At 36.5% G+C, this 16,423-nt stretch overlaps 1 protein-coding gene across 5 annotated transcripts in view; it reads right to left on the minus strand.

The window, feature by feature from the left end:
• Positions 1 to 1,417: 1,417 nt before the first annotated feature.
• The window catches only part of LOC136812158 (serine-rich adhesin for platelets-like), a 57,217-nt gene continuing 42,211 nt past the window's right edge, over positions 1,418 to 16,423 (minus strand). For 4 of the 5 annotated variants that reach the window (XM_067068635.1, XM_067068641.1, XM_067068658.1 and 1 more), the window contains 4 exons: positions 6,085 to 6,996; positions 4,497 to 4,676; positions 3,634 to 3,947; positions 1,418 to 2,903 (listed from right to left, as the gene is read on the minus strand). In XM_067068635.1, the coding sequence (XP_066924736.1) occupies positions 1,920 to 2,903; positions 3,634 to 3,947; positions 4,497 to 4,676; positions 6,085 to 6,996 (2,390 nt within the window). In that variant the 3' untranslated portion in view covers positions 1,418 to 1,919. The remainder of the gene's footprint in view (positions 2,904 to 3,633; positions 3,948 to 4,496; positions 4,677 to 6,084; positions 6,997 to 16,423) is intronic. The other variant, XM_067068666.1, reaches the window with a different exon arrangement.

The following is a 16,423-nucleotide window of genomic DNA, read 5'->3' on the forward strand; positions in this document are numbered from 1 at the left end:
AATTATTTGATTGACAGTTTTATTATAAGGTTATAAGTAATAACCGACTAGTTTACTAGTCTAAATCCAACCTTATTCTAAAGCTTCTAAAAAAACCTTTACTTCTGAAGCTTCTAAAGCAAGAAAAGCTGAAGCCTTAAGATTTGCACAGCATTTAGTAATGACGAATTGAATTTAGCCCTTACTTGGTTAAAGCGACACGTTTTTCGAAACCTTAGGGCGATGGGTTTTACTTTTATTTTAATCTTGTAATCTGACGTTGTGTAAAAACCACGCCGGGTCACGCGTTTTAGATGGCGAATAAGCGGGAAATAAGTTACTTATTTCCCACCCAAGAGCTTCAATTCTAGCCCCTTTGGGAGTTAGAAATCGATTATGGCAACACAAAGTTTGTGTTCAACTACAGAACAGAAAGAACTCTGAATGAATGACTTGATCGCAAATTCGTTAAATTTTATAAATTATACTTTACCTGACAGTAGGGTCGGCTTATGATCATTCCCAGTGCCACTATGAAGATTGTGTCTGATATGATGGTTCCCATGCTTTGGGTCACTATCCCTGGGGCGAGGGAAGGTACTGTTGTAAACTGTTGATCATCATTTCCGACATAACCACTTTTCAACGAGCCTTCTACAATACTAGATAGCCCGAAAGTCTTTCAATGAAAAACATTTTGCTGAACATCATCTTGTTTTGAGCAAATTTGATAACTAAGGCACTCCGTTGGCTGCACAATTAATTTCTTCTGGTAGATTCAAACTCGGATTCAAAAGGGATGTCTCTAATAAAAAGATGTTCTAAATAATATCAATACTGAAGAAGAAAAACGACCTGGTTTCTACAAGGATACAATAAACAGGCGGTAGACGAAAAAGTATATTAGTTTTTGGATTTATTTCAATATCTCTATATAATATCAGGGCTATCTTTAAAGGATGTGAGCACAGGCGTGTATAATAAATTCGATTGTTCTAAAAATCTAACGTTAAAAAAACTGTTAAGCTGAGGCGATCATAAAAATACAGGGCGGTCACGGATTAATCACCCAGCCTCCCCTTATATCTCAAAGCTAAATGTAATAAGCCATATAACCAAGCACCATATTCCTTGTGGTATTAACGATGTGCCCACATCCTCTAAGGATAAACCCCTAATTTATAAAGTCTTTCGTTAAATGTTCAAAAGATTAAAATTATTTACACTTTAACTAAAACGTAAAGATTGAATAAAAACCATAAGAAATTGTTTAGAGCGCTTACTTATTTAACAAAAATAAATCTACTTTGATTGCAGTCGACTCACTTTAATTCTGAATGTTGATAAGTCGGTATTGTTTGTTACGATATAAAGAGCCTTTCCTTCCTCCTGGCGGTGTGGTCCAGTGGTCTTTTGCAGGAGGGTAGAAGCCTTTGGGACGAGATGAAGTTTTTACAAGCTCTTATTTGATTTGGTTGGTCGTTAACCAGTAACAAAACAATTTTGTTATATTTTTCTAATGGACACGTTATTTTCATTACTTCAATCATTAAAGTATCTTATAAAAACTCCAATTCATCTCAAGCCTTTAGTATTTGTTTTGTGTCGCCTGATTATAGATTTTAAAAAATACAGCGCCCTATTTAACTTCAATGCATGTTAAAATTCCCACAGGACAAAGAAATTTCTGACCTGTTGGAACTTTCTAAAGAAATTCTGGTTCTCTAATAGTCCAGTACTCGTATCCCAAAAATTTAAGATTCGACACCATTAAATGTACACCTACGATAGAATCAAAAGATGTTAAAACTAAATGCTAACAATTTTAAATCATAAGACACCAAAAAAGTCTTTTGGAATATCAAGATTGATCAGTTGCATGCATTCTACCCCATATTAACAAAATACTTGAAATCGAAAGTCCAATTCTGGATCACAAATTATCGTCTCAGCTCTTTTGAAACTCGGTAAATATCTACCGGCATAATACTAGACAGGAACTCACACTCCAATAAAATCTCTTGATCAACTCTCTTAATTTTCTCAACTTCTTGTCCGTGATGCTCCGAAGCGCACAACATAATAAGAGGAGCTTCCTTCAGAATGTAGGTAACCATATCAACGCAACGACGATTATGCCATTTCTTGATCAGATCCAGAGCTTCCTTTTCCTCGTGATCACATATATCGGTCGGTCCGAATAAAATCACTTCCAAGGTTAATCTTAACTCATCTAACGAATTTATAGTGTGTTGTGGTGTGCCTAAAAGTTTATCGATGATCGATTGTAAATATCGACTGTAAATCGATTTGATCGTTAAATCGGGTAAAGTCGTAAACAACATCGGAGAATTAACAATTAACTTGAGCTCTTCTTCGAATGAAGAGTGCAAAAGTTCGTAAAGTAAAAACGCCATCTGGTGACATAAATTCGTAATAACGTCGGTAGAACTCGTTGATACCGACTGATCACCGATTCCCGGTAAACAACCGACAACTACCGACGGACATTTCGGTGATTGTTGAGTGGGCGAAATGACAGCAGTAGGGTCAGAGCCACCTGTATTTAAGATGAAGATGTTTTCAGCATTGACTGTTTTGATTGGAGCTCTTTTTCGAACGAGGTGTAAAACCCCTTTAACGACTTGTAACAAAATGAGTGCCGTTTCTCGCTCGTAAATTTCCGGATACCTGGTATGCTTTTCGATGGTCGACGAAACGTATTTAGATAACGGCATTTTGGGTAACTGAGTCGAAATGAAAGCGCGGTTTGACTCGATTGATTTTGATGGCTGTTCGTTTGTTGGGGTAGGCGAGGTTGGTTCGATCACGTGACAAATGTGTAAACAGTTTCTGTGGAGCGTGGTTGTTGTGAGGTTGGATGAGCTTGCCGATTGGATTTCGTTACCTTCATTGATGCGTAACTGTGGATTGGAGAAAGAAATACATGAATGAGATAATTTAAATATTTTACAGCGGAGTCATCAAACACGTTTTGGAAACACAAAAAAACATTAAAGTTATGGAGTTTCCAGTTAAAAAATCTCCACCGTACAGCGTTTTAAATAAGATGATTTAAATCTTATAATAGAGGTTTCAAATCAATAAATTATTGGGAATGTCAAGATATGATGTAAAAACGGAAATCGAGGAGGAAGTTCCAGTATTAAATTTGCCAAGAAAGTTTCTCAGTATAACAAAAGCATCTGCAAAAGAAATAAAAACCCTTGTCATTACAACGCTTTCGATTCTCAACGACAAACTGTAAAACTGTTTAGAAAGGTCAAAGTGTTTGCAACTCTTTTTAACATAATGTAGTTTCAAATTGGAGTCTTATGATGAGTAGACGATCTACAAAAAGTCGCTATGAAGGGAAAAGAGGAGGTGTAAACGATGATGATACCATAGTCATTATAAAAAACCCCGGTCTGGAAGGCTTTTGTTTCTTTCTTTTGTTAACAGTTAGAGCTTGCGTTCGCAAATCGACTTGTTTTGCATACTTTTTGATCATCTGATTAGAAATTAGACCAATCCCTAGGGGAGAATTTGGTAACGTGATCAAAAAGTATGCAACTTGCCTTTTATCTATAACAAAGGAAAATTTGACAAAAAAGCTAAAACAATACATTGCGACTGGAAAGATCTAATCCTTACCCAAGCGGTATAATTCTTTTGTTCCGATTTCGCACAAGTCACCGGAACCACCATATAACCCGGAACACCGAGCTGAATGACGTCATCACTGCGTTCATAATTATTCCAATCCGTCGTTTGTAGTTGTTGGCAAGTGCACACAAGTCTCGAAACTTCGAAGGCGATTTTATCGATTGTGTGTCGATGAACTTCCAGCAATCGATTGTAACTATCGATTGAATTACGTAAGGGTGTTTTGCGTAACGAACTATCAGCACGCGTATTCGATTTCCGCGCGGAATGTTGGCGGTCGAATACTTCGTTGTTTCCGTGCCCTGTGACATTGAAGAGATGATTTGGAATGAGGTACACCTTATTTGGTTGAAATGAATTAAGGGTAATAGACCTTTTCATAAATTATTTGGCGACTGTTTCGTTTTGAAACTATTACCAAGGTGATCAAATCCCTTGAGTGTTCAAGTGTTAATTTCAATACAGAGTAAACTTCTTATAAACTTTTCTGTGAGTCAATATTTTAAAATTGAGGTAAGTGTTGTTCGTGATGTAATTTATGTAAAGGTCTATCGAGCTTAGCTCATACCATTTGATGACGAGGGCAATGCATTGACTTTAGACAGCCCATTTTCTGCCCACTTTAAATCACTATCAGAATAGGCAGGGCGAAAACTGGGCCGTCAAAATTAAAGCTTTGTTCAAGAATCACGGTGAAAATAAATATGTTGTGTGCAGTGTTCAAAAAGAGTGCATTTTAAGAGTATTTTCAGGCTTAAACTCAAAGCACAGACTGTGAAAAAGCGTGTGTCTGTGAAGCATTTTATGGACGCTATGAATGTCAGTTGTACGTTGTTAGAATGACGTCATACCTTGTGACGAGGACAAGCTTTCAGAGGACATGATCATCGAATCATCTGAAGTGAGAGAATGTCGTTTATTTTTGAAAACCAAATCGTGATGTTTCGTTGATGGAGGGTAATCCTCATTGGATGCTTTGCTGCTGCTGCTCAATGAGTTGGAACGGTTTCCATATCCATCCGGACAACTACCTACGTGGAGGAAGGTGATATAAGGTTAAGAGAGAAACCGGGTGTTTGAATAGTCGTTTATAATCTACCTTAAGGGAAGAAATTATGGCGGGAATTTAAATGAAGGAAATTTTTGGGCAAAAAAATTAAACGATTAAAATATTATGAATTTCTATTAAATAAGAAAAAAGATATTTTAATGCCTGAAATAGCCCACATTTGAGGCGATGAAAACAGCAATTTAAATTTGGAGGATGATGGGAAAAATTAAATTTGGCAGGAACTTAATTTGGCGGATTTAGGTTGAATCCGCCAAATCCGCCAAATTTTCTTTCCTAAAGGTATGTCATACAGTAATATGGTTGTTATATGATGAGATAATTCTTGCGGTATAATCGTATAATATCAGTTTTTCCTAACTTACTTGCTTGCTTTTTTTTTTTACAAAGTCTGAATTAGTTGTTTAGCATGCTAGACACGTGTTTGGAAAGGAAAATGAAAAGGGTTGGTTTACACGTCGCAAAAAAATACATTTACTACAAAAGCAATCAAGTTAATAAAAAGGTAATTTGCAATAAATTTTGGCTTCTTTTATAAGTCGGCGATTTGAAAAGAGCAAACTTAAGCGACAAGTTTAATGAAAAATTAATTGCTTTAAATTGACTCTGTCGATGGCCTCACGATAAAGTTTTTTTCGTTTTATTGCTTAGCCCCATTTTCTTAAAATGAATTCTTTTTTTCCTGTAAAGTGACTACCATAAGGAAAGACAGTTTGGCGGGAAATTTAGTTCCCGCCAAATTAAGATTATTAGCGAGTTTATGTACTTGTGTTTTTCAGCGACGGAGACGGTAAGGTTCTAATTTGAATAGATCCTGACCAGCTGAGGACGACGGTAAATCAGCACTTTTACCGTCCTCGATTTTGCGGGGCGGAATTGCGGTTTTTCCAAATCGCTTCAGTCACTTTACCGTCCTCAAATGTGCAAATACATAAACTCGGTATTGTATTCATTCCCAAAATATATGCTATCTCAGATTTAAAACAGGTTCTTTCATATCAAATAGCACTAAATTAATCCGCCAAATCAAATTCATTCCAAAATTTCTTTCTTTAAGGAACCTAAGGTGACGTCATAGAACACAACGTAGCGAAATTGCTTCGAGGAAGTTGTCCTTTATAAAAATCAAATCAGTCATTTATAGTGTTAGTGTAAGTCAAGTATAGTCAATCAGTAAGGTCGGAGTAATATAAAAAAAAACAGTATCCAACCTATTTAATCGCTGGTCTTTAATAATCTGGTACCCAAATGGTAAGCCCACTCAACGTAGATATCTATTAAATTCCCAATAAAGATCATAGTTGGTTGGGATTAAGGGACTGACTCAAGGGTTTATATCAGTGGTATAAACATTTAATTGTCGGCTTTACCTTTGCTAGCAGTTCTGTTCGGTTTTTGTGGAGCTTTTACGTTCGATTTGGAAAAAGGGTAATTGATATAGTCCGCCTCCTCATCACCTGAAGAAGTGCTACTCCGCGATGAATCACCGCGCGAACTCATCGGCGGAAACGCACACGGGCTTATTATAGTCTTTGTTCTAAAAGCCGCATCAAGGGGTGTCGTTTGGGTGGAAGAAATATGAGAGGGTGGTTGGGGCGCTCTGTACTTTTTGCCTGAATGTCTTAAGGGCGTTGATGTTAAACCAGTAGCAGTGTTATGTCGTTGTAGTAATAAGTTCGTATTTAAGTCATTATTGTGTTGTATTTTGTAAACAGTCGATTCTGACGCCCGTCGTCCGTTTGCTGAGATGGGCGTCATGGGCGTAAGTCGGTTCCGTCGATTAGCGTAAGGGCTACATAACGCCCGTACCGTCTCCGAAGGTTGCGAAGACGTAGAATCGTTATGTGTCGTTATACTGTTATTGTTACGCCGTCGCCCCTTCTTCATGAATGACAGATTGATGGCAAACAAGCGACGTTTTGTCAAGGGCGTGGCTTGAGTTAAATAGTTCGTTTCGCTGACACTATACAAAGATATCGTACCATCGCTACGGCGCCGAGATTTTAAATCGTATCCGGTAGAGTTCGAAATATGTTGAGTGCTGTGTTCACTGTCTGTTGAAGGTAAGCGATCGTTGCGAGATGAGAATTCTTGATCGTATTTGGCAGCGTCCTTTTTATTGGATAGCTTCTTGAAGAATTTCTTGATTTTCGAGGTTTTCTTCTCTTTACGATCTAACGTCATGGTTTCTAACTGGCGCAGATTCTTTTCCATTGAGAGTCGTGACTCGTCGTCGCTTTCACGCCGTAGGGACGTCCTGTGTGCGTAACGTTCCAGAGTATCTGAAAAAGAGAAATATATTCGTTAAAGTTGTGCCATTTGTATATTTGAATATTGAATGAAGTTGCTCTATAGTTCTCTTTCCAAACAACCACTACAATTATTGGATCCGCCGAGACTCGATGTCACCATGCTTTTCCAGCGTATTTAATGGCTGGTTGGACTAGAGAGGGAATTCATGATATGCACCACTGCAATGACTTCACGAAATTATGCAACTTTTCTGTTTTTGTTCCACCCAATACGTCACTTTTTCTATTGTTTAAGTGACGTATTGGGTGGAAATTTTTTAAAAGTTCTCAGAAGACTCTCCAGTGGTGCATACCATGAATCCCGGGGGGGGGGTACTAGGGTTGGCGAATGAGAGGTATGTGCGGACGGGACCTCCGAAAACCGACCCTTAGAGAGACTGATTTTTGCTGAAAAGGTGACCCTTAGAGAGACTTTTTGAAATTTTTTTTTCGATTTTTGAAAAAAGTCATACCCTTAGAGAGATTTTATTACAATTTTTCTCTGGAAATCAAAAAATTTCCTAAAAATCTTGAATTTTCCGACCCTTAGAGAGACTAATTTAAAATTTTCTGATTTTTCCGACCCTTAGAGAGACTTTGAAAGGTGAAAAAACCGACCCTTACCGTCCGCACATACCCATCATCCATTTTTGCGTAAGTACCCCCCCCCCGGGCCATGAATATATCGTTGTGTCATGGATTATCCCGTTTCAAGTTTACAAACAATACAACCCCATTCAAACTAGAAAAAAATATCCTTTCGCTGAAAGCTATATACATTCTTTAATGATTTAACGACGGAATTTACAACCTTTTATGCTACTACTAACTCGATTTTCAAGCAAGGGGGATTGGATTCTCATCAAACAAGAGAGCTTATCGAATATTAGAAACGTCGAATTAGATCATGTTCAGACGTTACGGTTTTGTATTGTTCCGGTATGGTTTCCTTGGTATGGTTTACGTTACAGATCGAGTGTGTTCATATTGGTTTCGGAACGTTTCGGAGCAAGAAAACGGAAGAGTTCCGTTCCGATGAAAAAAGTGGAACGAAACCGTTTAGATCTGTTTTAACTTGTAACGTCTTCTTTTTTGACGTTTCGAATTTTGATGTTCACACTTGTTTCGGAACCGTTTCGTTTCTCGGAACGATACGGAACCGTAACGTCTGAACATGGTCTTTAGAGAGCGTCAACTATAGCAATTATATTACAGGATATTTTGTAGTAAGGAGTTCTTACTGGTAGTTTGGTTAATAACATAAACATAATGCCAATGTCTCATCTCTCAAAAACAAACAAACAAACAAACAACACGTTTTGGTTTGAGCTCCACGAGTGTAATTTCAGGGGAGATTTATAAACTCAAATTCAGCAACAGAAACTAGTGATCTCTTCCATCACAAAATTTGATGTCAACAAATAAATACAATCATGTAAAACAATACGAAAACGAATCTCCAAAAATTCCTCTGTTAATGAAAGTCGAACTTGACTCAGATCGACCGACCAATCGCGTCATGAAACTTTGAAATAAATAATGTTACCATACGATAAAACTTGATGTAACTTTTTTGAATGTGTGTGAATGAGTGATGATAAAGCCTTATAACCATCAAAAGAAGATTTTGAAAAATAAAAGCGAATCACTTAGCAATTTAAGCATGTGACGAAATACCAAAGTTTCTCACGAAACAGTGCGAACAAAAGCCAACCCGGTTGTTTCACTATGACTTGCTACCGCAAAATGAATTTCTTCAAAGCGAGATTCTCTCTGAGAGCTTCTAATCTTTAAGATTTAATCCAATACAAAAGGATTTACACTCTTTCAAAGGGGATTTCTTTGCAACAGCTTTACGTATTTGCTCTCTCTCTCTTCAAAGTTGTTTGTAGTGAGATACCATATCAGCCAATCAGAGAAGCTCTTTTAAAAAACCTCAGTATAGGTTAGGAAATTGTTTCACAAGATAAAATCTCCAACGAGATCATAATGATATCAAATTGACAAAAACACCGCGTAATAATTCAAATGATCTTTATCTTTTTGACGGATACAAGTAAATTGATGTAACAGGCTTTCTTTCAATGGTGGAGTATTGTCCTATGAACGGATGTAGAGGTTCTGCAATTCAAACTTTATCAATCAAGCATCTTGTTGTTTTGAAGACATGCAAAGCATAAATCTGTGCATTACAAGTGTTTATAAGAACATCCAAAAGTTTTGAACTATTCTTGGTGTGTTTATTTTCACCGCTTTATGAGTATTTTGCGGCAATTTCTTAAGAAATTGGGTGTTTTAGAGTCCACAAAGTCTTAAAAATGCTCTTAACATTCTGGCCATGGAAGCCTTCTTCTCTTATAGATTGTTCTTGTAAAAAAACGTCTTATACACCAGCAAATTATTGAAAGTGCAATAGAGACCCATAGACAGGCTCAATTTCATGAGATCAATTCTGATTGGTCAATTAAATAGCTCAATTTTACAAGATTATCACTGATTGGCTAATCAACAAACATGACGACCAATAGCATGAAGAGATTACCACATACATTCGAAAAGTGTTCAAAACAAAACAAATCACAAACATATGGAAATTCAATAAATCTTTATAAGTCAATAAACAAGACAAACAAATACTATTAGGTCGAAAATTAAAATTAGAGGAAAATAGAATGACTCTTTCAGCTCCTATTGCAACGACAACAGGGCTTCCTGAAAATTTTCCAGTAAACTGAAGTTAGGCTTGCATTATCTAGCCTATGTAACTAAGCCCGTATTCACACAGCCAAATAGCTTTTTCTGCGCTTGGAATACTGTTATTCAGTTACTAACCATCAGATTTTTTCTAGTGACTGAATCAAACTAGCTTAAATTTCTACGCTATGTCTATAATCTTTGATTAATTTTCTGACTTCCCGTTGCAAATTTTCGTATTTGGCTTTCATAGAAACCTTTAATCTGAGGGACGGGATAATTTTGCAACCCACAGAATTGACTCAGAGAGAAAGAAAACGATACAAAGACAGCTTTAAGGAAAGTGAACTTGATTTCAAATTAAAAACAGACAGTATTTAGGTAAAAAAAAAGGTGCTTGTTATGTTATGTTTTTTAACCTTCCCAAGTCTCTATAAGGATTACAGATTAGATTAAGCAGTAGATTCGGGTAGATTGAATACAATACAAGGGTTGAACAGTATTTCTAAAATGTACATCTATATTGGGCTAGAAAATATCAGGTATATGCGGGCTGGAACTCAGAATACGGACCCTTGGAGAAATTCTTTTTGCGAAAAAGTCATTCTTAGACAGACAATTTTCGAAACAAAAGACTCCTATAGGAAAACAAGAGAGTTTATAACCAAAGAAAACCTCACCACTAAAATATCAAGTCGTACTACACTTTTGTATCCTCAGAACCTACCACAACGAGCTTCCCGATAGTCATGCTGACAAGTTGAGGATTAAATATTTTTCTGACGGTTTTTCCTCACTTGAATACGTATGAGAAAATGCTATAATGAACGGGAAAAGCTGCATGTTGCCTCCATGTTGATTTGATATTAGAAAATTTTGTTTTAGAAAGAAAAGAAGGCTAACATCGGATATTAAACCATTGCACGATAAGATAGTTACCATTTCTACTTCCTTTTAACTATCTGGCTTATTTCCAGGGTCATCAGAAAGAAAAAAACTGTTTTCCCAGGGTCAATTCGAGATAACTCAACATTGAATACAAGGGTATACGAAGGGCTTTTCAAAGCAGCAAGCGAAAGAATTTCTTACAAAAAACATATAATTTTTAACAACAAAGCATGCTTGTATTAAGCCAGTACGTTGCATGATATATGGAGCTTAAAGCCAGAACGAAAATTCTTAGATTTCCTGTAACAGGCTTATAATGAGATTGACGTTTGTATGATAAGTAAATATTCACTTTGCTTTCAAACAAAGAGGAAATCCCTTACAATGTAAACAGAGCCGAAAGGTCAGGCGTAGATCGAATAAGTTGGAAGGTACGGTACACACTACTCCAAGCACATGTCATGAGTGCAGTTGATTCATTCTCTAATTCGATCAATAATTTCGAATTACGGAGATTCCTGTTGTAGGACTTTTTCGAGGACCTTTGTCTCATTTAAAGAGGTTGAGTGTATTTCTACCTTGGTGAGAGGGGAGTTGGAGGTGTACAATAATGGTCGTACAAAATACTGTAGAATCTCTTTTTAACTCAAATCTCTCCATAAATAACTCAAACAATTTTCGAGGCGCTTGACATTCAAGTTGTAGGAGACTAACCTTACCGTCTTTAAGAAAAGGGACACAAAATGAGTCAATGGAGGTTATAATTGATTTGATAGTAGAAATAGAATATCTACAGACGAAGAATGTTACCGGGGGGGGGGGGGGGGTACTAGGTACTAATTTCATAAATTTATGACCCTTTCAGGGAGCTGATTTCTGATTTTCCTAATTTTGGAATACTTACAGAGACTCAATCTTTGAGGGCGTGAAAAAGGGGCCCTTATGGCGCACACATACCCGGCACCCATTTTGCCTAAGTACCCCTCTCCTCGGGAGGCCAAGCCAAAGAAGTCTTCCTTAGATACATGTATATGGTTTTCATATTTTTACGGTCAAAGGAGATCTTTGTTCTTCCCTTGAAAGTTTTGTTCGTGATCGATGTCGCAGAGTGCTCAATGAAGCCTGAGCCAAGTATAATATTAAAAGCTATCTTGCATCACAACAGAATACAGGATATAATTACATCAATCATTCAATAAACCTGCAGTAGTACAAAACTCTGAGTAGTGTACTTTTTACTTTCTGTTGTGATGAAAGATATCTTTTAATATTTTTACTTTCCTTGAAAGTGAAAATTGGAGACAGGAGCATGAGGGAAAATCGACACTCGCGGTTTTTAATTTTGCTGACGTCAGAAGGTGATTGTAAAACAATATGGTGCTTATACACGCGACTACAATGTAAACAAAACGCAATTTGTTACACGAGAGAATCCAAAGTGAAGTGACGAGAAGACAGAATTACTGATGGATCAGTTATATAAACAAAGCGTGAAGAGTCCTCAAAGTCTTCTGTTACATCTCACGAATATCGCTCGTCCCAGTCCTTTCGTATTAAACCCAGGAGCTTCATTTCAATACACCTTTTCGACCGTAGCCGCCAATTGCCGCGCGGGCATTTTTTTGTCCGCTTTATCCCACTAAAACCGTCCCAATATAGACACCTATTATTGTGTCAAAAAAGGATTGGATCAAGTTTAGGGATAATTAAATAGCTAAGTGGCACGCGCCTGACCGCACGACTACGGTCGAAAAGGTGTATATATACATGGGTAATACATAACTTTCCGACCTTAGTCGAGGACGATCCTAAGGCTCCTTTCTCGACTAGAGTCCTCGATTTGCAGGTCAAAAATGCGGGATATTCCAAATCGTTTCAGTCATTCATCCGTTCTCAAAAGAATTAAACTCGTTAATGTCTAGGGCCGGTAGACTCCCATTTTCCTTCGTTTTCTCCCTCATCCTTGATAGCTTTCTTCCATTTGATGGAGGTGGCATCAAATAATTATTTTCAAGTCTTTGGTTCGGAAAGATCTAGCTGGCTAAAAGGTTTTCCTCGCTCACCGAAGCTGATTACTCAACCTCAAACAAAGAAACTCAAACAAAAGAGTAAGTAAGTTTTATTAAAGTTTTCTTGCTTAAAGCTACGATGGCTATTACTTTACCTGGCAGAGTGTGTCGCCTTTGTTTACTATCTTTTCTTCTCGCTTGAACCACGCTAAACGAACCACGTCGGAAGAACGATCTCATCATTAGGCTTTTTCAATTCAAGTACTCTCGCTCATTCCAACTCCTTCAAATCTTTCTGTTATTCGAACTTGTTTCCAGTCCCCAGTCAAGGAGAAACCCTCTTAAAATACTTTCTATGATTCGAATTTCTGTGTAATTCGAACAAATGAAATTTCCTGTTTGAGTTCGAATTAGCAAAAGAACCGTTAGCAGGGAGATTTGAAGAAAAAAGGCACCACCAAATGAAATACAAATAAAACGGATTACATTTCACATTTCAATCTCTCAGCGGTTCAAAAAACACCTTCTTGAAACTTTTGAAACTTTTTTTCTAACCCCTAAAGGACAGTCAACATTCTAACGGTTGTATAAGTCATGAAACAAGAAAAACAAAAATACATCACAAAATCATCATCTCTTATAAGCATCAAAATGATTACAACTCATCCATCAGTTATAAAATTAAATGAATTCATTTCAGATTTATTTCAATAGGAAATACTAGACTAGAAGCATCAAACAAAATCAGATCTGCATGATTATAGCCCGAACCCTGTTTATTAACTTTTCAAGTTATCATTGACAGGAGGCTAACAATATTGGGCATGCTTCGATGAAATAATAGTTTGTCCTTGTTCTAAATTCTAGTCGCGGTAAATGCTTAATAATAGAAGTTGAGTTCATTCAAATCAAAACATTTTCAATGCTTGACTCCAAAAACAACAACAAAATTGACGTCAAAATTACGACACACGATTTTCAAATGAAATATGTTTTGATGTTCAACACTAAACGATAAAAAAGAATCTATGACAGTTTGAATTCAAATCGAACTTCTAAAACTTGTGGATTGTAGATAGAAATGTGTAAAGAAAAATAGTACAATTTAACACACTTTTCGCTGCTTCGATTCAACGCACGTTCGCTTTGACGTTAAGAACACAGTTTTAATTCCCTGAACAAACTAAACTTACTTTCGTTCAACCTACTAGCTAAAGGTCATCATTTAAAACCTCTTGACAGATTAACCTTTCCTCCTTCTTTTTTTCAGCTGAAGTGTTTTCATGGATAACACGATAATAGAAGAGAGTGGGCGAAAATATTTTGACAGATAACGAAACGCTAATATAACGGTTTTGAGATGCTTAAGAAATACTGTATAACATAAAATAACACAAAAATGAAGCTCCATTTTGTATATAGCAATAATGTCGTTATACCAATCAAATTGTATTGCGGTTGATGGAAATTTTCTTCCGAGCGAGGGATAAAGGTCAGGAGAATTTTCAACATCTGGAAGGCTCACATGACAGTATTTCAGCAGGCCGCCTCAAGGGTAGTTGCGGCACATCAAAGTATGACCATCATGCTTCTCCGATGAGAGACAGGTCTGCTCATTAGCGTGCAATTCACTATCAGAATATCAGATAACCAATCAAACAGTAAAACCTTCATTTTATACCTCCTATATTATTCTCTTTAAGAAGGACAAATCTACTTAGCGGACACCCACATATCCCTACCAAAGGGTTGGATAAGAATGTCTTAGATGATAAATGAAATCATGTATTTTCATCCAAAAAGCGTGAACTGCGTGGTTTTCATACAAACGTCAGGTTGAGAGTAAAATATAACGCCGGATTTCGAAAAATGCGCTGCGCAAAAAAAGCAAAAGCGCTAATCCGTCATCCTAAATAAAAAGCAACGCAAATCTTAAAACATCGCTTTTTCTCGCTTGAAAATTACCCTCTAGTCCTTTGAGCTTTAAACTCAATGGTTGACTTCCCATTAAAGATATAGCATCATACTGTGGCTATACTTATTACTATAGCTTAAATAATTCTCATTATAATTTCAAGCCAAGTGTAATTTTTCCTAGAATTAGTTACTAAGAAATTCAAATTTGAGTTGCCACAGATTGAAAAGCCTGGCAGAATTATTCTTTTCAAAGCCATGGTTCAAAAATGACGCTTCGTTCTAAATCGATCAATCAAAACGACGATTTCCGCGATAACGAGTGACAAATAAGCAGAAAGGCTAGTAATAAGAAAAACATATTTCATTAATTTTAATTTCTGAAATCATCCATTAAAATTTTGGCAACCAACGTTTTCTCATATGAATCATTCATAGTAAGAGATATTGCACGACATTTCAAATTAGGAAGTAAAGGTTACGTCATTAAATTGACGCTCAACCGTCGTTTCGCATGAGATTCCCATTCCCGCACTGAGGTCCCAATGCAACTTTTTTAGCGGAAAACATCAGGATTCCAGGTAGTTAAAAATGAGCTCCGTAAAGCTAGGCAGTTTCGTTTGTAAACACAAGAATTTCTGTACCTTTCGAAAAAAAACCTTTACAATTTCATGCCAGCTATCCCGGAAAAAATAGTGAAAAAATTCCCTGAAAAGTCAGGAGAGTCTTAGTTCGGAAAGTTGAATCTGATACACAATGACGATATACCTCGACCCTCCATGAAGTTCAAGCACAGAAGCGTTTTCATTTTATTTGAATATATGTTTTAAAACTCAATCTTTTTTAACAGTTTGTGAACATTTTAACTTAGAGAATTTCATTTCAATTTTTACTGATGATGGCGATCGGAAGACACCGAAACGTCTAAAATATGTTTTAAATTTTATTCAAATAAAATGAAAACGCTTCTGTGCTTGAACTTTACGTTGAAAATATTCAGTAGGATCAATCAATTTAATCGAATCTCCATAAACTCCTAAAGAATGTCATGAAAGGTTTACGATGGCGAAAGTTTGGTGTAAAGAACAACACAAAGTCGCTGGGTGAGAATTTAGATTGACGTATCAAAATAAAACATGTAGATTATGAAGTGACAATTCCGCATATTTGCAAAAATTCTATCTACTGTTTTGAGTAAAAGCTAAATCGTGATCCATTAAAATTCCACTGTCGCGTTAAAAAGTTTAATGACGATGTGCTAATCTTCAAAGCCGAAAAGAAGGCGATGTTAGCTAGTGGTTAGGGTGATATACGTTTTTTATAAGACTAAATTATAAAAGAACATAAGGTTTCGATGTCCAAAATATTATTAGTAAGCTAAGAACATTTTAAGGCTTCACGGACTCTAAAACACCCAATTTCTCAAGAAATCAACTCAAAAATACTCACAATATGTTGAAAATAAGAACATTTTAGTAACTTTTTAAGCATTAAGCTCAAAAGGTCTCATCCAATGGCTTCAAAAATCTTTAATAGTGAAAAATAAAATACCGAGGCTGGCTTGAAATTTACTGGTCCTTATTAAAAAAAGAGCATAAGGTGGAACGTTTGAACCCAGCTGGCACATGACTAACGTTATATGGACGTTGTGAACGTTAGATAAACGTCGAAAACACGTTGTGTGCCAGCTGGGAAGCTGCCATCGGAGGCCTGTGACTTTCTTTCATGACAATCGGTAAGGTTTTGATGATTTTATGGTTTTCAGTGAAGTTCTTTTAATTTTTGTCAATGACTTAAGAATGTTGGCATATATTGAGTGTCAACATGTTCCTATAAAATAGTCCGTAAGTGCATAAATCAACTTTTGGTTGTAGAGGAAGCGGTTAAAATGTGTGAGGATATTTTTAGGATTA

The sequence above is a fragment of the Clytia hemisphaerica genome, unplaced genomic scaffold (assembly GCF_902728285.1).
Source record: "Clytia hemisphaerica strain Z4C2 unplaced genomic scaffold, Clytia hemisphaerica genome assembly, whole genome shotgun sequence".
NCBI lineage: Eukaryota > Metazoa > Cnidaria > Hydrozoa > Leptothecata > Clytiidae > Clytia > Clytia hemisphaerica.